Source organism: Protopterus annectens, chromosome 1.part1 (genome assembly GCF_019279795.1).
Source record: "Protopterus annectens isolate FY-2018-M chromosome 1.part1, PAN1.0, whole genome shotgun sequence".
Lineage (NCBI taxonomy): Eukaryota > Metazoa > Chordata > Ceratodontiformes > Protopteridae > Protopterus > Protopterus annectens.
Genome location: NC_056726.1, coordinates 13,896,135 through 13,923,642, shown reverse-complemented (window position 1 = coordinate 13,923,642; position 27,508 = coordinate 13,896,135). Strand labels below are relative to the sequence as shown.

The window sequence follows — 27,508 nt, the reverse complement described above, 5'->3', positions numbered from 1 at the left end:
CATCTCAATTTCTTTCTGACCTTCCCACTTTATCCATCTCTTTCAAATACTCTTCACCACTCTATATTATAACCAGATTCTATGTCACTAAGGTAGCCTAGTATTCTCACCCCGACTATCCTTGACTCATTAACTATACAATGCCTCTCTCCATCTTCTAGCTTTAACTACTATCTACCTACTGACTAATGTTTCGCATTTCTTACTTCAATTTTATTTATTCTAACATCCATATTGTAACCCTCCTTACCCATGTCTTATAAGTGACATTAGTGTCTGTCTGTAACATTTATTGCAAATTAACTACTTGCACACTAGATGTTTTACACTTGGAATTCAATATCACATAAAGTGTCACAATGGAAGAAATACTTTTTTATTGTAGTATAATGTCACTACCGAACAATTATTTGTTTGTTTGTCTGTCAATTGTCTTATAGGATTTAGGTTGGTTTGTTATACTCTTATTCTGAAGAAGTTTCAGATTGCGAGATAAAAGCACTAAATAAATCTAACTGTGCAACTCTGAGCAAGTCACTTAATCAGACACTGCTGCTGGGCTGAGTCTGAAATAGGTCCAGGGAGATCAGTGATCTGCCCCAGCAAACAAATACAAATCAAATCAAATAAGCTCTAGATGTCTTAAGGACTATCTGTGTAATGTATCTTTGCAAAATATTTTGTTTTGTCATGAATATCTTAAATGTATATGCTGGAGATTTCCTCCTCAGGCCTCTGCTGAAATTACCCAGCTGGACTTTCCCGGTAAACAAAGATAAATAAATAAAAATCTCACATTTTGACAGTAGGACACATCACCCCTCAACTATCCAAAGAGCATACTGGCTATACATCACATCTAGAGCTATCATACTAGTAAATATGCTCACTTATAAGCTTCTACACTTACAGCACTGACCTTTTCTATCTCGGTTATTATTTATGTCAATTCATCACTGTTCTCTATGATCTACATAGCCTGGCCTCATATACTTAAACAACACTTATGCACTTACAGCATAGGAAGTGTCATTCAGAAAAGTTGACCCAGCAAGATGGAACAATATGGGCCATTCTGATGGTGTACAGGGATAAAAAGCTCTGAATATGGCTAAGTCAACTTGGGTTAAATTAACAGCTTGGGCGACTGACAGAGCAGCATGGAGGGATGGGCAGTCTCATCCCAGTTAGAGAGGAGGTCCCAACAACCCCTAATGGAGGCCAGGGACATGTGAGAGGGGGCACAGTCTAAAAAGGGATTACTGTGGAGAATTTGAGCTGCTGTGGGGGAAAGGTGATATGTCAGCAGATCCCCACAGCACACCCACCCTCATGATGATACCAAAGGACTGTGGGGTAAGGGGAAAATGGGGTACAGCATAAAAGAAATATTCCCCTGGTGGATGGTATGATGGCTATACCTCCCAGGATACCCTTAATATGCTTGCCAGCCTTGGCCATAAGGAGACACCATAAGGGACAGGAGGCAGCAGGAAGACCCACTGAAGAAGCCCCTGTGAAGCACTGGAGTAGGGTTTGTGGAATGATGTATGACAGAACCAAAAAAATTTTAAAACTTGGAACAACATGCCTAGTCACATAAGAAATTTGCAAAATCTATTGGCATTCAAAAGAAAATTAAAGGGTCTTCTGTAAAAGGAGTGCAACTGTCAGTGTTTTAGACAGCATGTCCAGTCTATATTTCATTTTCTCTTCAGAAAGCATTTGACTTGCATGTTTTATTGATTGTACTTACCTGCATTACCACATACTGCCAAGAAATGTGTCATTTATAGGCATTTTGCATCCCACTATGTCTTACTTTTTGTTTACAATGGAATAACTTTATTCAGTGTTACCTTTCATTTTTCATTCCTGTCTGTATACAACCTATAGCCTGGGATACAGCTGAAAAGGGTCTTAGGACCAGTTTGTTTTCCAAGTTAACAAAAATAAACAAGCAAATAAGTAGACATGGTCAGCCAGTCTTTAAGCAAGTCAATGGATGTCTTTTGGCTTTTCCCGGTTAGGGGTCGCCACAGCGGATCACCGATCCACTTATGACTGGCAGTAGATTTTTATGGTGTCAAGTTGCCAGTCTGGTACCAAACCTTCAGAGAACACACACACACACACACATACACACACCCACACCCCCACGCACCTACCTGCATGTATTTTTTAAAAGTTCAGTCAAGCCGAGAATCGAACATGAGAACCTCTTGCTTTGAGGCGACAACGCTAACTGCTGCACAACCACGGCCAACTGTAAGCAAGTCAATAGAAAAAGAATCAGGAAACTAATGGGCATTTATTCAAAGTGGAAAACACTTGAAGGAAAACAGATGAACTGACCTTTACACAAAATAGATGGTATAAACTGACTCAGCATATCTATAGATGAATGGAAGATTAATCTGCCCAGGGTTCAGAAAGCTGATGACAAAGATCCTTCTGGTAAGTTCCTGTCCCATGAGCATGCCATAGCAAGATCATATAATTCACCACATGAAAAATATACTAATAAAATATGTTAACAATATATCTAAAGGCAAATGTTACAGTGCACTAACTACTTAATCACTGTTATGTTACATGCTTCTTTGTAGACAGCAAGCAACTCATGTACAAGTAGTTTCACTTTCTCAGCAAAATAACCATATGCAGCAAGTTATTGAACATAATTATAAGTTATATATTCACCATAACTAGGCATCTGTGTTGTCCATTTTCATTCTTCCTCACTAGTGGGTTCAGATCCGATCCTCGGATCCAACTCGGCCACATACGCTAGACTTTGAATCCAGCTCTCAAACTCCTCCCTCTAACCATAATGCTCTATTCCGTTCCCATTGCCTTACATCTAGTTTGCTGTATCTCCCTCTGTCCAAGACTGTCCAAGAGAGAAAGGATAGATGGAAATAAAGACAGAGCTCAAACCTAGAGCATTAGGTTCCAAACACAGTCCAATAGTAAAGGAATGGGGGACGGATGGGAGGGAAAGTGAGGAAGAATGAATATGGACAACACAGATGCCTAGTTATGGTGAGTATATAACTTATAAATCTGATGTTGTCCTTTTCATTCTTCCTCACAAATGGGACAGAGTCCCGAGCTACATAAACCTTGGGTGGCCCGCAAGGAAGAATATTCTGCAGCACTGCAAAACAAAGGAGGCTCTATTTCTGGGTATGATGTCCAACTTGTAAGGTAAAATAAAGGTATGAGGCCTTGATCATGTGGCTGTTGCACAAATGTTGTCAACAGAAGTCCCTACCAAAAGGCCGATCAGGTAGCCAAGGATCAAGCTGAATGAGCTCAGAAAAGTCTTGGAAAACTAAACCTTTTTGAGAATAAATTAATGAAATGCAGTCTGTAATCCATTTAGCTAGGGTAACTTTACAGACTGATTGACCCAGATGACTTGAGGAAAAAGATACAAAAAGTTGATCTGACTTCCTAAACTGTTTTGTTCTGTTAAGATAAAAACTTAGTTGTCTGTGCACATCAAGGAGATGTAGCATGTACCCTCCCTTATTGGAAAAAAGACCAGTAAATTAATGGATTGGTTGAAGTTATTTTAGAAGCCACTTTAGGTACAAAGGAAGGGATAGTCCATACAGAAACCCTGTCTTTATGAAAAACAATGCAAGGAGGACTTGCTGACAGAGCCTGCAGTTAAGAAACTTTCTTCAGTGATGTTATAGCTACCATGAAGACCATTTACCAAGATAGAACTTTTAGATCACATTTGCCTAATGGTTCAAAGGGTTTCTGAGTTAAACCCTGAAGAACCACAATCAGGTCTCAAGCTGGTGAAGGGTCCTTTATCAGGGGGTCTGAGAAGAAACATGCCCTTCATAAAAGCTTTACACAATCTGGAAGAAGCCAGGGTTACTTCCTGAATGGAAATTTGAGATTGATGCCAACTGAAGTTTAATTGAGGAAAAACTGGCCCCTTCATTTAAAAGGCTTGTAAGAAAATGAAGAATTGCAGCAGCTGGAGCCAAAGGGTGCGATGTTTTGGTCAGAAGCCCAAACAGAAAAGCTTTGCCATTTGCTCCTATACACTTTCTTGGGGGAAGCTTTTTGGGAAGCCAAAATAATATTGCAACATAGGGAAAAGAGCCTGAACTGCCTAATTACTACTGGAAGTGGATAAACCTTGTGGTTAACTTGGGGCATAGAGATGGGATGTTGAATTCCCGATGAGTGAGATAGGAGATCTTGGCAAGGCTCCAGTATCCATGGAGGATAACAAAGAAGAGATGACAGAAAGGGGAACCAAACTTGCTGAGGCCAGAAGGAGGCAATGAGGATGACTGGGCACTCCTGCTTGCTTTCTCTAAGAATTCTGGAATCAGTGGAAGAGGAGGGTAGCATAATACAGACTGGAAGGTCAAGCATGAAGCAGAGTGCCTCTTGGTGACTCTCCCTGAGGGGGGATCATAGTGAAGAACTTGCTGCACTTGTTGAGAGGGGTGACAAATAGGTCGGAGCAAGATTGGCCCCAATGCCTGAAGATCTTATTCGCTTCTGACTTAATGAGAGACCACTAATGGAGGCATCAGAATAGATCTGCTTAGTATGTCTGCCAGTACGCTGTTTTTCCCTGGGATGTGTGTCGCGATTAGAAAGCAGCCTGAAGAGACTGCCCATTCCCAAACTCTCATGGCCTCTCTGCACAGGGGGTAAGATCGGGTTCCACCTTGCCCGTTGATTTACCAGACTACCGACATGTTGTCTGTCTGAACTACTATAGTCCCCATGAGGAGAGATTCTTGAAATGTCTGCAACACTGAAAAGACTGCCCTCATCTCTAGAATGCTGATATGGAATTGGTCTCTTGGGGGGAACCACATGCCTTGGGTGGGGTCTATATTAGAACAACGAATAATTAAAATGTCGAACACTCTAAAGAGTAAAAATGCCGAACCTCAAATTAGTTATTAGTCCCCGACACCCCCCACTAAATATATATATATATATATATATATATATATATATATATATATATACCAACTCCGAGATCGCACTACAGTGAGGAAAGAGCAAATATCCCAATCTTCACTGTACCGCAATCTCACAAAAAAAACACTTCGAGGTCCAGCATTTTCGGTCTTTAGAGCATTCGACATTTTAATTATTCATTGTTCTAATACAGACCCCCCTTGGACAGTCCTTCCCAAGAAATGCCCACCCCCCCCCACTTCAGCTGGGAAGCGTCCGTGGTCACTGTGACAATTGGATTTGGAAGAACAAAAGGTATGCCCCAAAATGAGATTGTCAGACTGAATCCACAAAGGAATGTGGCGCTTGCAAATAGATGTGAGTTTTATTTGTCAGTTAAGGTCCATTGGAGATTTCACATAAAGAAGCATGCTAAAGGAAGCAGTATTACTGCAGCTGACACAGACCCCAGTGCTTGAAGCACTAACATTACTGGAGAAGAAGGATGAGAGAGGATATCTTGGACTGATATCTTACAGAAGCAATGCGGTGGAAGGGTAAAGATACCACCTGAGTCATAGTGTTCAAAAGCATCCCAATGAATTCCAGGCTCTGAACTGGGGCAAGTTGTGACTTGGCATGACTGATTGAAATGCCCAAGGCATTGCAAATCTTGAGCAAATAGTCTCTGGCTTGTTGAAGTTGATGCCTGGAGGGGGCAGTGAGGAGCCAGTCGTCTAGATATGGAAACAACTGGCATCCTTTGAGCCTTAAATGAGTTGTCACTACTGCCATGCATTTGATAAACACCATGGGGGCTGTGGTGAGTCCAAAGGGCAGAGCTCTGAATTGTAACAATCATCTCCCAGCCAAAAGTGAATATGCCTCCTGGATCATCTGTCTATTTTTATGTGATAGTACACATCCTGAAGATCTATAGAGCATATCCAGTTGTCCTTGTGCAAAATGGGCAGTACACATCCTAAAGGTCTACACAGCACATCCAGTTTTCCTTGTGCAAAATGAGCAGGATGGACTGAACTGTGACCATTTGGAACTTTGTCTTCTTCACGTGCTGGTTCAAACCGCTTAGATCCAAAATGGGTCTGAGGTTCCTGTTTTCTTTGGCACTAAAAAGAAGCAAGAGTAAGTTCCAAATCCTATCTGGTCAGTTGGGACCTTCTGGATGACTCTTTTTTTCTAGCAGCTTTTGTATTTCTTGTGCTGCTTCCTTCCTCTGACTGGGTGGAACATTGAGAAGTTTCTTCCACCAACAAGAAGGAAGAAGGGAAAAGGGTACGTAGTAACCTCTGGATATTACTCTTAGCACCCATAAATATTTTGGGATATTTGTCCAGGCATCTAGGCGCAAACAGATTGGATCCCTGACTGCCTCCAGATGTGGAGAGTCAGGCAGCACTTCAGGAGCACTGATAGGGCCTGTTTGAAAAGGAATCTCTAAAGCCATGATTCTGTGAGCCTCCCCTCCCTCTAGGGTGACACCTACCATAACAATCTCCTCCTCTGCCTCTGGAGGAATTGTCTCCATGTGAATCTTGGAAAGGCTCCTGAGATTTATGGAACCACATCTTACCACTACTTTGGTTTCTAAAAAAGGTCCGTTGAGGGGTAGGAAATTTGATTCCTAAGGCAGACAGGGTTTTTCCATGTTTTTCGCTGTAGGTAAGTGTATCTTTAACTGATGGCCCAAACAATGAAGGGCCATCAAAATGGGGCATTATTAAAAGATGTCTTAAAGGGCTATGCAAAGTCACACAGCCACATCCAGGCGTGTCTCCTTACGGCGATACCTGAACTGGCTGCTCATGAGGTACTCTCAGCTGCATGAGAGATTAACTTCATAGAAGCATTTGAGATAGAAAAAGAGTGGCCAGCTGAGAGGAAGTCCTTTTAAAATCCACAGCAGACATGGACTCAGAGAATTTGACAGCTCTTTAGACAAACCTCTCTGCAGCCTAGTAAAATGTGCTAGACAATTAAGCAACCTCAGACAGAAGGTACCTGTGGTGAACACTCTCTTTCCAAATCTGTCCAATGCTTTGGACTCCCTATTTGGTGGATGGACAGAAGAGCTCTGGTCTGCTTGCTCTTTCTTAGTGGCTGCTGCAAATGTCACAGCATCAATGGGAACTCCTTTGTTCCAGTGAGGGTGGTCAGAAGGAGGGGCCAAAAACTTGTCCTGGTGTTTGAGGGATGGTCTTGACAGTGTCCATCTCCTTCCATCCCTGGTGGGAAACCAGGTTACTAAGTTTGTCCGCCCGAGGGGGGGGTCACTCAAGACATAAATGGTCCACCACCAAAAGCCTCCAGGAGCACTGATTCTTCAGGAGAAGGTGTTTGGGACACCCAGCCACCTTTCTGCTTAAGGATTTCTAGAATATCTCCAAAGGAGATGACATCAGGTGATGATCTAGGAGATCCTTCTCCCTCATCAAAATAAGAATCTTCCATGACAGACTCCATGGGGGAGTCTATGTGTTTTCTCTTACACGTCCTCTTCAGAGAAACCTCCACTGTGAGATGTTCAGAGGAGGTATCGGAAGAGAGGAAAGTTCCTCTAGTGGAACTGTCAGGAGACTAACTGGAACTGGCTGTCCCTGTGGGGTCAGTCTGATGGACTCAGAGCTTGGAGTCAATGAGGACTAGAGGATAGGATCCAAAACATGTCGATGGTTCTCTATGGACAGAGAAGGCCCTTTCTACCACCTTGAATGCAAAGGGACCAGGGGAAACCTTTGCCTCCTTCCTCAGAGCCGAAGCCTCCAAAAATGGTAGGTTGGAGCCACTCCCAGATCCCTGCCTCAAGGGGAGAATCGGATCTGAGCTGTCCAAGACCTGAAGCACAGACACAGAGGATTGGATCTGACAAAAATGGAGCCAAACCCAACTCCTCGCACCCGACACCTACATCTTGTCTCCAAGACCCACTCTGATCAGAGGCTATCAGCAGAGCCTGTCAGGGAAATCAGGGTAGAAGAAGGAATTCACCTCGGATCCGACACCAAACCTCTTGAGATCTCGGATCCTGGGACTCCAAAACCAAAGGTCAGATTGGAGAGGGAGAACTAATCGACTTCATAGGCACACTCATGGATCCACTAGGGGGTACAGCTGGTAGAACCCGTATCTGGGTCTGAGCTCTGAAGAATTTATGCACCATCCTATCCATATCCACCCCTGATAGAATGCTGGAATACCTAGAAGATGCTGTGTAAGGAGGTTGAGAATGTTTCTTCAGAGTTTGGAATGAATGATTGGGCAGAAAAGATGAAAAAGGTTTTACTGTGTACTCTAAAGTACGGCTTCTACGAGATGCACTGGCTCGGATCTGAGGGCTTAGGATCCAAAGAAGAATTTGAAGGCAATGGAGATATGACTATAGGAGTCAACCCTTTTGGATCCGAGGATGACTCTGGATCCAAGGGAAGGTCAAGAGGATTAGGATCCAAAGAAGTCAGATCCAAGATTTTTCTAATCTTTTCTAACAACTCCAAGGAAACCCTGAGGACCTTGGAAAAGACCTTTTCCTTCAATCCAAAGAAACATATTTTGGTGCTTTTGAGGGGGTCTGAGCCACAGAAGATGCAAGAAGTAAACCTTTGAGGATGAGCAGCCAAAGCTCTCAGGTTAAAAGAAGAGCAAACCGAACAGGTTATGTTACAGTGGCCTGATCCCAGACAATAAACCCGCTTCTTGTGGGCATATGAGTTTGGGATCTTATGCCCACAAGAAGTGCAGTTCTTGAATCCGGTTGGTTTCTCAGACAAAACTAAAAGGAGAACTAACCCTGAACTAACAATAACAACAAGAGCAACAACTAGAGTCAGCAAAAGGTAACTGTCCATTACGCCAAGTACAGATGGGAAGATCAAGCTGACAGAGTTCTCTATGTCGGGTTAATTTTACATTGTTGAACTTTTAAAAGTCCGAATGCCATATGGTCAAACCCATATGTTCGAACTTTCAAATGTTCAAAAATGTAAAAAAAATAAATAAAAAACAGAAAAAACCTACCTGACGGTTGTAAGAAGGGGGAATGCCCCCCTGCACCCCCCCCACTCTTTAAATGTACCAACTCCGAGATTGCACTACAGTGCAGTAAAGGGAAATCTTCCCTTGCCACACTGAACGGAAATCCCCATTGAAACATTAAAACTTTTCCAAGTTCACACATATGTATTCAACAACATGGCGTTCAAACTCGTTACGGTTCAACAACGTAATATGTATCCCTCTATGTCAACATAGATGACTGTGGTATGGCTTAAGACTGCTGCTAAGTCACAGTGATTCTGTAGCTCTAACAATATAGGCTCTGCATTTGTGTGTGTGCTTGACAGACTGGATGAAAGTAAGACTAGTGTCAATCCAACTGGATAAGGACATGTGCCATTTGTTGGAGAGGAAATGTCAGTGACTTTTCCTCTTCTGGCAACCAGGGAGAACACAGCTTAAAATATCAGGGTAAGCCAGAGCACTATCAGAGTCTGAAAGTGGAAATCCTGTCATCTGGGGCCCTGCCACACTCCTTACTTGTATGGCCAGAGGTTTCAGGTTAAGGGCCTCCTCAGTTTCAGGAGATATATTCAGGTTTCTGCAGATGTAGGCTGGAGGAATGAGTAGAGACTCCAAAGTATGTTTTTTCATTCAGTCTGTTTCTGGACAACAAATGCTCTATTTGTTTTTATACAATGAAGAGAACCTTGAATGAAGAAATGCCAACTTCTCCTTAATTACACATTTTTTATAAAGAGGGAAATTACCAAAGCTTTTCACTTTTTTCTGGAGGATTTACGGAATATGATACAAATCCATTATGATAACTCAGTTGGTTATGGCTTCTGCCTCATGGTTCAAATTCTGACCCTCCTCTCACTGTGTGAAGTTTGTATGTTCTCTGCCTTGTCTAGTTGGCTTTTCTTTGTCAATTCTGTTTTTTGCAGCCTTCTAAAACAAGATGCTTTGAGTGATTATTCTAATGTGTGCACATTTATTGCATTTAACCTTTCCTTTGTAGCCTAATTCATAACTAAGAAGGTTCGAAGAAGGACCAGTTAACTGTATCAAATTAAATTACAATGACTTGGTGCAATATTTCAGCATCAGGCAATGGAAACAGAGTATGTGCCAACCAGCATACATCTGCTTGTTGCAGATGCATTACGAAACTAGCAGAGTCTCTTTTTAAGCAAAATCAATCAATCAAATAATGACTGGGACTTTTTCCATAGTGCTTGAGCTCTAGCCTAATGCAAAAGTGAGAAACCAGTGATAAGGAAAACAGAGCATCTGACTTGTACTTTAGCACATATGTGGGTTGGCTAACTCCTCTATGGATGGGCTGGGGAAAACCAATAACACATGGCTGGAGCAGTTGATAGAAGCAGTAGTATGACTTGGACTTTTTCTGTTACCTGAACATAACAACATAATGTTCCTTACGTATTAAATACTAAGGAAATATTTGAATATTGCACGTAAAATTACAGTACATGCAAGTGGATATTGAGAGATGTTTCACTGACCTGCACTTACCTCACTGCATGTCACGCTTCAACATAACATAAAACAGGAGGAACATGTGAAGAAGCTCCCTTCAATACCCTGAGTTATATAACAACAGCTTGATTTGTTGTATGCACTTCAGCAAGTACAATTTTGTGGAGTTTTTTTTTTTTTTGGAGGGGGGGGGGGTATTTCCCCAACTGAACACCTAAACTCCACAAGCTCCTTTCTGAATGCTTCATTTTCTTGTTCCCATAAGGTTATAGCCACTGCTGGTGCGGGTGGAGATCAGAGACATTTGGTAGTGGAACATCACCATCCACAGGGTAGCTTTTTGTACATGTCCTATATTCTTCTCCCTTTTTTGGTCAGAATACACACTGCCACAACAGGGCCTGCTCTGTCTAGGGTATGGGTGCAAGTTTTCATGTACCTAGTCTGATTGTGGTGCAACTGCACTAATTTGCATGCCAATCCCTTTCCTTGTGGTCTCCAGTTAAGAAGCAATGCACACCAACATTATGTACAGGACATGAACTCATCCAAAAAATGCCTCTATGAGATCTTCCAGGCCACCCACCCACATCACAGATGGGTGAGGCTCCAGTTGCTACTCACTCCTATCCCACCTCAGATGGCTTCTGAAGCAATAAGCTTGGTAAGTCAAATCCAGGTCCTGGTGCTGCAGTTCATAGGTAGGTACTAGGCTATCAGCCCAAGGGCCGACGTAAGCCTAGCCAGCAAGGTTTCATAGCTTACACCACCCAAGAAGGTTATTTTCCTGTACCACTGTCCAGCAGAGACACAGAAGTGATTCCCGGGGTATATTTCCTATTTCCCATCCACTCATCAAGATTTTTCTTGAAGAGTGCTAATGAAGAACTTTGCTTGACATAGATGGGTAGCTTGTTCCAGAGTATAGGAAGTCTCTGGGACAGGAATCTATCCCTCCAGTGTGTCCTGTTTATTGTGGTGACAAGGTTTAGGTCCCTACAGCATGTAGTTCGGAGGGATTGGGATTTCTTTAGGTGTAGCATGTCCAACAGCTCCGGGTTTACATAGCTTTATATGTTAGGGCAGAGATCACCGGAGTCAAGCTGGAGTTTTTTGAGGCGGTCAGTGTAGGGCATTTGTTTGAGGCCAGTAATCCTCTTTGTGAGGTACTTCTGTGGCCTTTCCAGCTGCTGCAGATGTCTTGTGAGGTACATTCCAAAATGGGCGTTGTACTCCATAATGGGTCTAATGAGTGATGAGTGATAAAGCTCCATCCCTCTTTATCACAGAGATGTCTTGGTTTCAGACATGTGTTTTATCATTCAAGTTCATATAAAGCACACAATCATTACAAATCCATGTATCACTGAATAAAAAGGCAAGCTAAACCATAAAAAGAACAGCTATAACAAAAACAAAACTTACTAGCTAACACATGTGGCATCCATATGAAAGAAACTTGGGTCCATAAAAAGATCAAACGCTTCCTTCTTCCATGCTCTTCTTGTATACTGGTAGCCACTAAGACTGCTCAAAAGCTGAACACAGGCACGATAGCTGGGAGCATTATGCGCACTGAAAAGGAAAACCTTTTTGTAAGTGTTAAACAATCATCTATAACAAAATTACAAAACTACTTAACGTAATATTTTTATGTGCTGCTAAATAGCACATGACATCTTATAAACTTGGTGATCATCTAAATTGTTGTTTGTAGGACATACTACAACAGTGAAACTCTAAAATTCAGTCTTGTAGTAGACACAAAAATGTAAAGCTGTTGTTCCATATACCTTTTTTGACATAACTCTACTAGACACACATTTTTACAAACTTTGGTTTTGCTCACATTCTATCCAGCTCTTTCCCAATTAAAGATAACTTATTTCTTAACATACAAGTTTAAAATTTAGAAATAACCCATGAATGGATATGCGTAATGCTTGGTTTACCCACAATTGGTGTTGTTTAATTACTAGGGCGCACCCACTGGTTATTGTTATTACACAACTGCATTACTTTTGTGTGACATTGAGTAGATGTGGTGGCTTTTTTAATTTTTTGTATTTAGTTGCTTTCCCCTTGTATATTTTCTGAAGAAAGGAATTCTTCACACAACTGCATCTATACTTCAGCATTATATAAGAACAGTGTTTAACACAACAAGGATACTGAGTTACTAAAATTTTTAAATAAAGAACTGAAGACACATGTTCAGTAAAATACCTAAAAGACTAGCATTTGGAAATGAAAACTTGGCAAGGAACAGCATACTGTAAGAAATGCAGACTGCTCAGTTAGGAATGTACTTTAATATTTCATGTTTGTAGAGCTTCTGTAAAATTTAAATGGTTTCAAAATGTTAAAACTGTACTTGGGTTGGAGAAATGCTGATTTTGCAGAACATCCCAGGTATTGCCTCATATTTTTTACCCTGCTCACTGTAAGAGTTCCTACCTTCTAGCAAGTCATTCAGGATTACAGTCAGCAATGACATTAGAGTTTCATTGAGGAAAAATACAGTTGTTCTAGTACTGTTTTAAGTGAATTACAGTAACATTTTAAAACTTTCCCTGATTTTTGGCTGTTGTCCCCCATTACTTCTGGGTTTGACCAGAATTCTTAAGCAAAGAAATTGATAGGTATAGAGAAACAGGACCTTCTATGCTACCATAACTACAAGTTGGTATATATTTGCAGGTAGTTCAGGCATGTGTCTCTAATTCAACATTGCAGAAAGTTGCTGGTCTTCTGCCTATGGGAAATACTCATTTTTTAGATGTTAATGATGTTTTATTGTGAAAATATGAGGAAAATTAGAGATGTTCTGCAGAAGTCTGGACAGCTGAGAGGTATAGTTACTGTAAGTAAAATCGATCGTATTGTCAGTTACACACCTGTCAACTGTCCAGACATTTGCAGAAACTAATAGTTTTGTCTCATATTTTGACCTTTTCCATCTAAAATATGCTCCACTTGTACTGATGGATCATATCTCAATAGAAAGCCCGGCCTTTTAAGAACACTTTAGCAGCCAGACTTCATTCTATTAGGATATGCTCTATTTACAATGGACACACTGACAAGCTGTATAATCAGCATGCAAGTTTTTGAATGTTGACCACCCTTTATTATATAATACTGCATTAAGTCCTAGACGATATCATCTACCTCCTCCCTTTGAGATCTCCAAAAATGTATCACCTGCAAAAAGTATTCCCAAAGAAGAAACAAGTATGCAAGTGTTCACCCTAACAGTTAAGTTTCTAGAAGGACCTTTGCAGTAATTTCTTCAGTGTATTCTTGTGTGATTCTTTTAAAAATTTTAAGGTCTCAGTCTTGGAAAAGAAATACTTCTTTTGCTGAATGCAAAGATTCCTAATTCTTTCTTAGGGCACATACATACTCAAATGAAACTCATTCCTTGACTCCCACTAAAACTGTTTTCATATGCAAGAACACACACTAACAAGGATGCTGAATTATAAATGTACAGGTACTTACAGAAAGGTCTCATGCAATCTTAGCACAAGTTAGGTAATCAAACACAAGGAAATGAACAATGGGCACTTTGCAGTGAGCATACACTTTGGTACTCCATCAGCAGTCCTCTTAGTAAATTCAGTTCACAGATGTTTATTCGATTGTTCATAGGTAGTTACTAGGCTTGCAGTCCAGGGTACTACTGGGGAGCCTAGCCCAAAATCTCAGTTGCCCCAAGCACTGTCTGGTTAAGTGACTTGTTCGAAGTCAGTCGATAAAGGAGGACTGAGGGGAAGCAAACTCCATACCATGGGAACTACAGCACACAGCCTTAACTTCAGCACCAACTTCAAAGATTATTTTATCTCAAGAGTTCCAGAAATGCAGGCAAAATTGTCTTCTTATCCTTTGCAGCAGCATTCCTGCTCTACAGTTAATGGGACACATCTTCCCCCAAAATTCCCATTTCTCGAAACTCAAGTGAGCATGATGACATACTTGAAAGATAAAAAACAAGAACAAGGATATAAAATTATAAATCTGGAACAGTTCTAGATGGAAGGTGTGCTAAGAACATAGTTGAATAGGTTCATACTAGGCTATCAGCCCTAGGACATTTATAAGCCTAGCCAGAGTGTGTTTGGCTTTCGCCACCCATTTTAAATTAATTTTGCTATGCCCTTTTTCGAGGTTAGTATACTGTGCCTCTGTCTAACAGTGACACAGAAGTGATACCCGGGGTAAACTGACGATCCCCCATCCACTCATCAAGATTCCTCTTGAAGAGAGTCAATGAGGGACTCTGCCTAACCTGGACTGGGATTTTATTCCAGACTGAAGGGAGCCTCTGGGTTATGAATCTGTCCCTCCAGCATGTCCTATTTATTTCAGTGCTGATGTTCAAGTCTCTCGAGCGGGTAGCTCGATGAGATTTGGATTTTCTGAGGTACAGCATGTCCACTAATTCTGGGTTGGACATGGCTTTATACGTCAGGCACAGATCGCCTCTGAGCAGGCGGTATGCCACTGAGTACAGCTGGAGTTTCTTTAACCGGGCAGCATATGGCATCTGTTTGAGCCCTTTGATCCTCTTGGTGAGGTACTTTTGGGGTCTTCCAATTTGCTACAGGTGTCTGGTAAGGTACATCCCAAAAGGGGCATTGTACTCAATTATGGGCCTGATGAGGGATGAGGCACGATGACCTCCCCTGATCTAGATGTGAATCCCTTCATGATTAGGTGGGCTACATAAAATGTTTTTCTAACCAATTTGGCCATGTGGTTTGTCAAATGAGAGATTGCTATCAACTTGGGTCCCCAGGTCCCTAATTACTTCTTCTGTACTTAATGGATTACCACCTATGTGGTAATTTGTGGGCACTTTGTTTTTGCCAAAGGGGATGGCTATACACTTTTTGGCGTTTAGCTTGAGGCTATGGCTCTGGCACCAGTTGTCTGTTTCTATGAGGCCCTTTTGGAGGATGCTTGTGTCGGCTGGGGAGTCGATTATAGCACCCAGTTTGCAGTCATCTGCGAACTTGGTCAGCCACAGTCCTTCCGTGTTGGCCTGTACCTTTGAGAAATATATACCGAACAGGAGAGGTCCCAGGACTGAGCCTTGTGGGACGCCACTTGTAACTGGTTTGGAGTCTGACATGGCTCCAGCAATTCTATCCATGTGGGTTCTGTCCTTGAGCCAGTTTGCAACCCATCTAGTGACATAGGGGTTTATATTTAAGCTGGTGAGCGTATCTATAATGCCCGAGTGGGGTATTGAATCAAAGGCTTTTGCGAGGTCCAGGTAGGCTGTGTGGACCACCTTCCCCTCGTCAATGGCCTTGGTGACTGTTTCAAAGAAATCGACCAGGTTTAAGAGGCAGAATCTGCCCTTAACAAAGCCGAACTGGGTAGGATCCAGTGTCTGTAGGTCCCCAATATCTTTTTTTATGAGGTCCATGATGATCCTTTCCATAGCTTTGCAGACCAAGCTAGTCAGGCTTATGGGGCGATAGTTTCCAGGATCCGTTGAGGCACCACCTTTGTGGAGAGGGACCACTGTTGCTGTACGCCACTCTTTGGGTACATATCCTGTGGTAAGTCTGAGACTGAACAGTAGTTTTATGTTTGGGTTTAGCTCTTCTTGGAGTTCATGTAGGACGCAGCCCAGGACACCGTCTGGTCCCATTGATGCTGTGTTTTTTGACTTGGAGAGGGCGGCTCTTACCTGAGGATCTGAGATGTCAGGGGGGCAGCACTCTGCTGGGATAAATATTTGCCCTTTTGGTGGGGAGGGGGGGAGAAGTTTGCACTGAACCTGTCAGCTAGGATGTTGGCAATGTCTGTGGGTTCGGTGTATTTTTTGTCATTTTGGACTAATTCTGAGCATATCTGGGAATTCCCACCCAGGTTCCTAACATAACTAAAGAAAGCCTTGTGATTATCCTTAGTGTCCTGTGCAATTTTTCTCTTGAAGCTGGCCTTAGACGATTTTATGAGTGCCTGTAGTTTTTTGCTAACACTGATCAGAGATGCCTTCCCTTTTTGGGATTTTGCTCTATCATGCAGTAGCTTCCTCCTTCTATTGTATAGTTTGTTTATGGCTGGGGTCCACCAGACAGGACGTCCGCCTTTGGAGGATTGGGTCTTGGTTTTATTTGGGATTGCATGATCCATGCATTCCTGAAGGTGTTCATAGAATGCGTTTATAAAGGATTCTGCGGTCTGGGCCATATTTTCCACAGGCCCAGGGGCTTTGAAGGATTCCACCTCGGTTTTGAGGAGTGTGAAATTTGCTTTAGAGAAGTTTTTCACTGTGGTTTTCTGGGCAGGGGGTGGAGTCGGGATGTGAATATCCAGTGAGATTAGTTTATAGTCTGATCTTACCAGTGAGGGATACACTTCTGGTCTGGAGCATAGAGTCCCCATGTTGGTGATGATCAGGTCCAGTATGTTTTCCCCTCTTGTGGGAGTGGTAACAAGTTGTTCCATAGCATTTGAGTTTATAAATTCTAGGAACCTTTGAGCTAGGGTGTTCGAGCTAGAGTAATGCTCCCATTCTATGTTTGGGTAGTTGAAGTCGCCCAATATAATGGTGTTTGGAGAGACCTTCATATTTTCCAGTGTTCTCAGGAAGGCCAAGTGGGGTTCCTGGGTTTGGGAGGGTGGTCTGTAGCAGGCTATAACCTGGAAGGCAGTTTTACCCATTGTTAGTTGCACATGGATAGTCTCTGATGCTTCGTGCTGTGCCACCAACCTGGAGGTGTGGGTATCTTTGACGAATATTGATACTCCCCCTCCTTTTCTGGTTCGGTCCAAGTTTTGGGGCCGAAAAGCATGGTATGAGGTATAACCTGGTAGTGCTGGGGTGCTCTCGGGAGCCTTGAACCAGGTTTCTGTTACTGCACAGATATCGATGTTCTCCATGTTAAGGAGAGTTTCGAGTGCATGCATCTTGAGGTTTAGACTTCTGGCGTTTAGTAGCATTACTCTTAGTTTCTTATCCCTTGTGATACCTATGGAGGTGGGTTTGTCTTTTGAGCCTTGCCTAAAAAAGGCACTATGGGGGTAGCTAGAGCCTTTGCCAATATCCAAAAGCCCAGGGGTGACAGGTGCAAGCCGTCCCTAGCGAAGCATTGTGGCCTGTCGAGCATGTCATCCCAGGCTGACAGGCATTTGATCCCCTTTGAATGACACCAATACTTAAGCCAATTGTTGAAATTGATCATCTTGTCTTCATATTGTGGCATAATTCTTGGTGAGGGTAAGATGCCACTCAAGGTCAGGGTCATACCGGCCTGGGCCACATGCTCAGAGAGCTCCTCTATGTCTCTTTTCATGTAGTCCAGGGAGGTACGTCTCAGGTCATTCACACCAGCATGGACAATCACTGAGTCATATTTGTACTTGCCTTGGAGTGACCTGAGTGCTTGTGTTATGTGGCGGATCCTAGCGCCCGACAGGCAGCTCACCGTGACCTTCTCCTTGTTCAGCCTGGTGAGTGGGACGTCAGTGTGCCTGATGATAGAGTCACCTATTACAAGTGTATCAGGTGTGTTGTTTAGCCTTAAGGGCTGTGACTGTTCGGCACACTGGCTTTGTGAGCTATGTGTTGCATGTGTTTTGTTTTGGGGTAGCGGTTGCTTGGGTGTCTGCTTTGGAGGTCTCTGCTGCTTAGGCAGATTTTTATTTAGAGCCTCCGAATATGTTTTTGTGTGTTTATGTGTTTGGTTTGCTGTCGTGGTAGGTCTATGTGAGACTGGAATTGTAGTGAGTGTGGTTTCCTTCTTCTCCTGACAGGTTTTGCCAGTACTGAGTTGAGAGAGCTTAGCCTCCAGTTTGGCTATATGGTTGCATCTCTCACATGTGTTGGAATTTGTTGCGAGGAGGAGAGGGTTGCCTGTGTACATGAGACAGTTGTAACATTGCCTCAAGATTTCCAGATTCACCAGCTGGACCGGAGAGGAGATTGACAAGTGACCTTTGGACATGCTAGAATAGTATTGGGAATTCCTTTATAATTGAAAAAAAAAAAGGGCCAATGGGAAACAAGGTACTCAAGGGGAGTTTGTGAGGGTGTAGTGCTTTTAATTTTTTAGTGCTGACTTATATAATTGCTTTAGTGAGCAAGTGCCAGGTAACTTAAATGCAATGTGTTACAGGTAACGTAAATGCAAAAATGACAAACAGTAACTTTCTTTCAAGTGAAACAAGGAAATAAGTACAGTAAGCAATGCAGATGTCACTAGGGATCCACAGAAGCGCTGAAAAGCCGTGTTTTAGGTGGAATAGAGCCCTCTTCCTAACGCAAATAGGATAAATGGCATGGTAAAGGGGGCACTTGGGTGAAACCTCATGCAATATCCACAAATACCCACAAAAAAGGGGAGCCATAAGACAGAAAGGTCAATCCGAGAGCTGAAAGGGTTTGGAAAAAAAAAGAAGTACGAAAAAATGCATTACTGGTGGAGTGGAAATGATAGCATATGTAGTTATATGCATAATAACATAAGGGATTAACCTGTTTCTTTAAGTGGGAGTTACTGCATAAAATGACATCTTCAGACTTAAATCTTGCTCTCAGATACAATAAATTAATGTTTTTATTTTCATTCACAATAGTTCTAAACCACAAAGCTCCACTGCTGCAGCTCTTCAATGGGGCTTGAAATTTACTCATTTCAACCACAAATGAGTAGTTGTTTTGAATGCTATGTGACCTCACCACCTTAACAGTTTAGAAAAGGTCATTCAGTGCACATTGTGCCAAACACCTCATCATTCAATCACTTAATTATATGTGTTCTTTACTGTGTGCACATACTACATAATGTCAGAACTAAAGTTATTTTGGCATCACATACTGCTCTTTCATGCTTCACCAAGGCTGGCACACCTGAAATAGTTCTTCTGCAGTCTATAAATTCCTCTTATGCAAGGATACCTCTACAGAAGGGGGTAAACATTGACTATGGCTCAGGAAATCTGAAATTGATTAGTGGTTCAGGCATTCGATGGATGAATGACTGGCATACAGCATCCTGTGAAGGAGAAGGCGGTCAGGAATTGTCTTATGCCACAATCCCTTGGACAGAATGAGGCTGCAAAAGGCGATCCGGTGGCTAGGCATTTAGCCATCAAGCGCAGTGAGAGTAGTTCACATTGGAAGCATACTGAAGCATGTAACAGTGGAGGATTTAGGCTGAGCACAGGGGTATCTACCCCCCCCCCTTTAAACTGGCCTTACAACATGATGCCAGAGGAAGGAAAAATGTTTTCAACTTGCGCATGTAAGCATGCTTATTTATTTTTTAACATTTTGTGTCAGAGTCATGATTAGAGATGTAACGGACAATGCCAGTCTGGTGACCTGACCGATCCTGAATGGCTCTTCCGAGTGCATCTCTCATCAAGTTTCAGAAAGCATTAATGGCAGACATTGAGAGGAATGTTTGGATGGTATCCTGTAAAGGAGAATGTAAGAAATATAAATAGCTTAAATTAGCAGGGTTTGTATTAGTGTACAAGTACTACTTGAACTACTGTAGCCACAGCATGGTAGTCTGACCAGTTTGATCCCAGTCAATGTATAAACTGCAGCAGCTGTCAACAGTGATTTTTTTTCTTTTTATTGCTAGTCAGAAACAGGCCTTGCAGGATTATTCTGCTCACTGGAAAATTCAATGCCAAAGCAGTACATAGCTGAGAGCATGTTGTACTTAGTAGTACATTTTCCTTTTAACCCACAGAAACTTTTGATTTTAGAACTTCTATAAAAATAAAGCTACTGTGGATTGAAAGGAAAACGTGCCATCAAACATGGCTTTCAAATGTGTACTGCTTTGGTGGTACACTTTCCAATCAGCCAGTTATATTAAGTTTTTTAAGTCATGGGGACTGATTTCTGTTAAGTTATCAGGGGTAATACCAATGCCATGTAAAGTGTCACCTGAGCATTACTAGCAATTCTCCTAAGGTTTTTCAAGAAAAGCCTCAATTTTCTGTGGCATTACTGTTTGGTTATATTGTATTTGAACATTGAGAGAATCGGATGGATTTAAGAGAGTGTGGTAGAAGTTTATTCATGAAATATAAAGAGTGGCTGTCTTGTAATATAATACCTCATGACTAATTAAGTAAATAACACCAAAACGTGACCATAGTTTGGCTTGTTGGTTTTATTGCATTATTAAAGAGATGTATGTCTCTGGGCATAAGCAAAAATAATTTTAGCTATATGGTTCGTGATGTTATGTATACAAAGGCATTGTGTGGCTATTCGGTATGTGTAAAGCAGATGAATGCAAATTAATATGTAAATTGTGCTACACAGAGATCATCAATAGTTGTACTATACTGTTATTAATTGATAGAAAATATTTTCGATACAGTCATACGGGTGGCCTAATGGTTAAGGTGTTTGCCTTACAAACACAAGGTGCAGGGTTTGAGTCTCACAAGGGATAATTGGCTAGGCTTAAAATGTCTCGCAAAGGCAGTTAGCCAAGTACTAACCTATGAACCTATACACAGTGAATAAGTAAAGCAGTATTTTAAAGCTATAGAAAATAACGACAATTTCTCTGCTATTGGGTTCCGTAGTTCTGTCAGTTCCCCAGTCCTCTATTGGCCATTAAACTTGTCAAACTTTTTCAGAGTGGTGACCACTGTTATTCTACTGTGCAGGCCCACAATTTGTAGTTATCAAACATGTTTTTGGGGAATGTAAAGTGTTGGCAGACTTCAAAAATTCCCTATGGAGTACTTTGATAGAAGTGCTGGGGGAGCAAATCATTGTACCTACGGAAATGATTCTTTTCATTTGGGATATAGGCTCTGAGTTGCCTAAATATAGTAAGGCCTTACCAAGTCTAATGCTACTGAATGCCAAAAACACAGTTACTAGAAAATAAAAAAAAAATCTAAACTAATGTAAAAGAATTGAATACTGTAAAAGATAAAGAAGTGGAATTGTTAAAAATGGGAAGGAGCAAATCACAAAGAATCTGTGGGAACAATACACACACAATAATGTTTGGGAGGAGGAATACGGTTTAAGGGAGAAAAGGAACTGAACAATGTAATGTTGGAGTGAATGACTGTCAAAAAGGAAACGTATAGTTCATGAAAAAAGTGTTACTAGTTTTTTTTTACGTTAATGTCTGTGTACTTCTGTGGCTGTTTTAGTTGTGATATAAAAAGAAGTTATGTACTTATCATAATGTTCCATCTGTGTTGTCGATCTTCATTTATCCTTAACATACGGGTTCAGTTCTGACCAACGGAACTGACTCAGCCGTCACTACAGTGTGCGAGAACAAAAAACTCAAGCTTAAGTCCTACCTAGAATGCTCCTCTCCAATTTACCTCAGATCGATTTTGCAGATAAACATGCCAGAACGTAATCCTAACAGAACTTTAGTGGAGACCATACCTAGTGTCATATATAAAAATGTATAACTAGGACCAGATTTCATTCTACCAGGAGGTCAGAATGGAAGGGGGGGGTGGAGGATGGGGAGTCAAGGATAAATGAAGATCAACAATACAGATGGAATAATATAGTAAGTACATAACTTCTTTATCTGATGTTGTCAATCTTCATTTCTTCCTTGACATATGGGACAGAGTCCCCAGCTACCTTATATCTTGGGAGGACTCACAGAAGGATATTCCTGAGCACCATAGAACAAAGGATGCTCTTCCCCTAGAGACCAAATCCAATTTGTAATGAGTAATATATCTATGTGGGGAAGCCCATGTTGCAGCTGCACAAATATCATCCAAAGAAGCCTTAGAATTAAAAACTGTTGAATTAACTATGGATCTAGTAGAGTGTGCCCTGACAGGCCCAGGAAATTCATCTTTCCTCTTGTTGTATTTGAAGGATATACAATCTTTTAGCCATATAGATAAGGTAACTTTGGATAATGGCTTACACATTGTTATTCAAAAAGGAAATGAACAGTTGGTCAGATTTCCTAATATCTTTTGTTCTATGGAGATAAAATTGCAATTGCCTGGGGACCTCCAATAAATGTAAAGAGTATTCACCTTTGTTTGAGAAATTGGGAATAAAGACTGGTAAATTGATTGTCTGATTGATATTTGTTTCTCACACCACCTTTGGTAGAAAAGAAGGGTAAGTTCTCAAGGAAACTCTGTCTTTGTGAAATATCAAGGCCTGAATCTCTGAAATTCTTCTAGCAAAAGTAATCGCTACCATAAAAATAGTTTTCCAAGATAAAAATTTTAGGTTGCAGTTGGCAGCAGGCTCAAACGTTAATGACATGAAGCAGGGCAAATGCTTCAGAATCCCCTACAAGTTTAACAAAGTCCAGTATTCCCAGATTTTTGTGTTCATCTCCATATCCCAGACCCTGTCTCTGCTTCATTTCCAATGTACTCTTGACACTTCTAGTCAATTCTTGTGCATTTTTCTGTCTCTCAAGTATTTTCTGTTGAAACACTGGAAAAGGTTTTACTGGTACAGCCTCTCTTTGGTCTTTACTACCAGAAGAACAAGAAGCAGAAATTTCTTCAGTTTCACAGCTCACTTTTTGCTGGACAAAGTTTGTATTTCCTCCTTAGCATGTTCTGCATCAAAACTGATTGTGTCCCTCCAGGAAATAATATTCTGAAAATAGGTGGGTACAACAAATTGAATATCACACCTGCTTCTCAACATTCCCTGATTAGTGGAATAAATTTACTCCTCTTCTTCCTGCTGCACAATGAGTAGTCATTCTCCACGAAATCTCTGCTGTCTCCCACTTTTAGTACTTTGTCCTTGTGCCACAGTTTTGTCAGAATCAACTTGTTTGGCTGGTAAGATTGGAGCTTTATTATTAAAAGTCAAGGTTGTTTTCTCAAAGCCAGATTTGAAGCATACATATAATGTGGCCTTTCAATTAACAATTCCTGTTGTGGAATACCAGTTCAATTGCTTATTTATGCTTTTATAAAATGAATACAGTTTGTTCCTTCCAGCTTCTCAGGTACAGCAGAAAATATCAGGTTTTTGCTATTAGTTCTGTCCTCTTTTTGAAAAAAATATTTTTGTGCAGTCTTATATTCAGCTAGCCTTTTCTTCATTTTGACTTCTGAGTTTTGCAGTTTTATCATCTTGTCTAAATACCTGTTTAAAGCTTCTTCCATTTTTTTCTAGGCTTTGTTTGACTTGATATATTGCATCAGTGTTTCATTTATTTTAGTCAGGTCCGTGTGCAGCTTGACATACTTTCCTCTAGGTTGCTGGAAGTCATGTCTGGAGCTTGCACTGCTTTTTACTGAACAGCTAAATGGCCTCAAGCTAAATGCCAAAAAGTGCATAGTCATCCTCTTTGGAAAAAACAAAGTACCCACAAACTACCACATAGGTGGTAGCCCCCTAAATACAGAAGATGTAATAAGGGATCTGGGGACCCAAGTAGACAGTAACCTCTCCTCTGATAATCACATTGCCAAAGTGGTTAGAAAATCCTTCTATGTGGCCCACCTAATCACAAAAGGGTTTGTATCCAGATGGAAAGAAGTCATTGGGCCCCTCTAAGCATCACTTATCAGACCCATCGCAGAGTACAATGCCCCATTTGGGATGCACCTTACAAGACATATGCAACAACTGGAAAGACCACAGAAGTACCTCACCAAGAGGATCACTGGCCTCAAGCAGATGCTCTATGCAGCTTGACTGAAGAATCTCCAGCTGTACTTGGTTGCATACCGCCTACTCAGAGGTGATCTCTGCCTGACATACAAGGTCATGTCCAACCCAGAATTGATGGACATGCTCCACCTAAAGAAAACCATATCCCCTTGAGCCACATGCTCCAGGGATCTAAACCTCACCACAATAATAAATATGATGTGCTGGAGGGATAGATTCCTGTCCCAGAGACTTCCCATGCTCTGGAACAAGATTCCAATCTACATTAGGCAGAGCTCCTCGCTAACCCTCTTCAAGAGAAACCTTGACAAGTGGATGGGAAACAGAAAGTTAAACCCAGGGTCACTTCAATGGCTCTCTGCTGGACAGAGGCACAGGGAACTAATCTTAGGGGGTGGCGAAAGCCAACACATTCTGGCTAGGCTTATAAATGCCGTTGGGCAGATAGCCTAGTACCTACCTATGAGCTACAGTACTTTTCCCAGTCTGTTTTTGTCACCTTTTGTAGCTGATTTTCCTTCAGGTCCTCTGTATTTCTTTTTTCCAGCCATCCAGGCACTGCAATTACTATCCAGTTACTGAAATTTACCCAGAAATCTAATTGCACTGGCTTTCTCTGCTAAATTTCATTTTTTCACACTGGGAGAGCTAGAATTAAGCTGTTACTCATTGTACAGCCATCTTGGAAGTCCCACAACCTAAAGGCTTTGATATACTGGCCAGACATCAGGCTGCTCTACGCAGGAAATCCCTATTGTAAAGAATACTGCAACAGTGATATGGAAAGACAAGCAGCTGTTTCAAGTAAGAGATATGTAGGATGCAAACATGCAAACAGCAGTGCTGCAGCGCACACACTCAGAAATAAGTGTGTGATTTTATAAAGGGAAGAAGTTCAGGGTGGACATTCAGTTGAACAACAGGAACAAAGAAAAAGGTGAGTAATGACACATTGTTAGAGGGGCTCCAATATGGAAGAAGAGGAGAAAAACAGTGATGGTACATTTGTGGTAGTAAAGAGTTACTGTAAGGTGAGGAAGATTATGTTCGCATGTATTGAAATTCCACCTAAAACTGCCATTATGGAGTTTGAGAATTTTGGGAAAAATAATCAGCTCTCAGAAAGGAATATTATATATGGGTGGGGGCTGGAACTTGACTTGCAATAGTGGGGATTATTAATTGGATTTAGAAGGAAAATATGTCAAAAGAATGTAGATTTTGGAAGAAATACAAGACAATATTTGGTATGGAAGATATGAAATGAATCAGAACTCAGACAGAATTTGCATATTATTCCTCAAGGTATAATAACTGGATTAGACTGGATAGAAATTATATTTCAAAGAAGCATGTGAATTTAACTTAAAGCTCTGAAACCTACCTAATAACTATTTCATGTTGTGATAAAAACTCAGATAAAAGTGCAAGATAATGAATTGAAAATGAGACAATGGAGCATTCCTACTGTTTGTTAAAAACGGAGGAAGTTAAGGAAAGGGCAGTGGAAGTGATTCAAGAATTATTAAGGAGGATAAAAATTTCTTCCAAAGGGATAGCTAGTGAGTCTGATAAAACTAAAATGGAGTTTAGAAATAGGGTAGAAATGAAAGGGAAAGAGATATATGAAAAAAGTAATAGGAATTATTTAGGGGGATGACAAAGGTTAAGCTTTGCAGAATAAGGAATCTCACAGAACAAGAAGATGAGCAACTGAAGAAGGTTTACCTTTAAATAGGCAATTGCACTTTGTCGAACGGCCACTTCTTCGATGTGTTTTGCGCAAACTGAAACCTCGAAAATTTTTAAATGTCGAAAATCATTCAACGTTCGACATTACCAGCTGCACAACACCTCCACACCCATGCTACCATGGGTCAAAAAGGGGCGAGGTTTTGCCATTCGCACATTTGGAATTCGACTTTGGTGACGATCGCATTTCGGCCTTCGTGCAAGTCGAGTCACCCATATCAGGATCGGCATTATAAGGTAAACCACTGAAGAATACTAAAGAGAAAATAAGGGATTATTCAATAGAGGTGTAAGAGATATTTGAACATTTGTGAAAATCTGTATAAATCAGAGGAATGTGGAAACTATGAAAGGGCACAAATATAAATATCTATGGAAGACTTAATTATGTAAAGGTCAGCAGAAGATGAGATTCAACAATTAATATATACGTTAGGAACAGAAGACATAAAACTGGTGCTGTACAACTGACCAGCAAGGAAGTCTCTAGGAACAGATGGTTATTTTTGTGGAAGTTTGGAGGAAAGAAAGTGATAAACCTCTACGTTTAACATTATTTTAAGGGGGAGTCCAGCAATCATGATCATCATCAACCCCCTTTTTCCCCACTGTTTAGATGGGATCAGGCTGTCACATCAACTGTCTCTCTCACTCAGTTCAGTGCCACTCTCCTACCTTCAACAGCCATGTCTGTCTGTTGCAGGTCTTCTCTCACACAATCCATCCATATCTTTGCTTGACATCTACTTTACCTCTTGCCCTGTTCCTGGCTCTCAGTAATTGTTTCAACAAATCATCTTCTGCTTTCCCTTCCCATGCACCCTTTTTTTTTAAATTTTTTTCCAAATGGGGCTACTTTGGCTTCACCTTTGATGTCATATTTTCATCTGTCACACAGTGTGCATCCAACTACCTGTCTCAGACACTTCATCGCTGTCACCCTAGCTTCCTCATCTGCACTTCCTTCATTGCCCACTTTTCTGTACCATACAGATTTCTTCCCACAATATTTACTTCCCTGGACCCCTGTCTAGCAAGGTGACTGATGTGATCCCCAGAGTGAATTTACTATCTCCCATCCAATCATTAAGGTTCCTTTTGAAGAGGGCCAAAGAGGTGCTCTGCTTGACTTGTATGGGCAGTCTATTCCAGAGTATGGGGAGTCTCTGGGTCAAGAACCTATCCCTCCAACATGTTTTGTTTATTGTGATGACAAAGTTTAGATACCTGGAGCATGTGGCTCTGAGGGATTGGGATTTCTTTAAGTGTAGCATGTCCAAGAGCTCTGGGTTTGACATGGCCTTGTATGTTAAGCAGAGATCTCCTCTGAGTAGACGATATGCGACAGAGTACAGCTGGAGTTTTTTTAGACTGTCAGCATAGGGCATCTGCTTTAGGCCTATGATTCTTTTAGTGAGGTATTTCTGCGGGCTTTCTAGTTGTTGCAGATGTCTTGAGTGGTAAACACAAAACCGGGCATTGTATTCTATAATGGGTCTAATGAGGGATGAGTACAGTGGGACAATGACCTCCATTTTTTTGGATGAAAAGCCCTTAGTGATGAGGTGTGCCACACCAAAGGATTTTCTGACTGTTGTGGCGATGTGGTTATCGAAGGTGAGACCACTATCCACCTGT

General features: G+C 41.4%; 1 protein-coding gene across 1 annotated transcript in view; it reads right to left on the bottom strand.

The window, feature by feature from the left end:
* The window catches only part of DOP1A (DOP1 leucine zipper like protein A), a 2,183,138-nt gene that overhangs the window by 265,105 nt on the left and 1,890,525 nt on the right, over positions 1 to 27,508 (bottom strand). Inside the window, exon 31 of the mRNA XM_044073353.1 lies at positions 11,896 to 12,045. Within this exon, the coding sequence (XP_043929288.1) occupies positions 11,896 to 12,045 (150 nt within the window). The remainder of the gene's footprint in view (positions 1 to 11,895; positions 12,046 to 27,508) is intronic.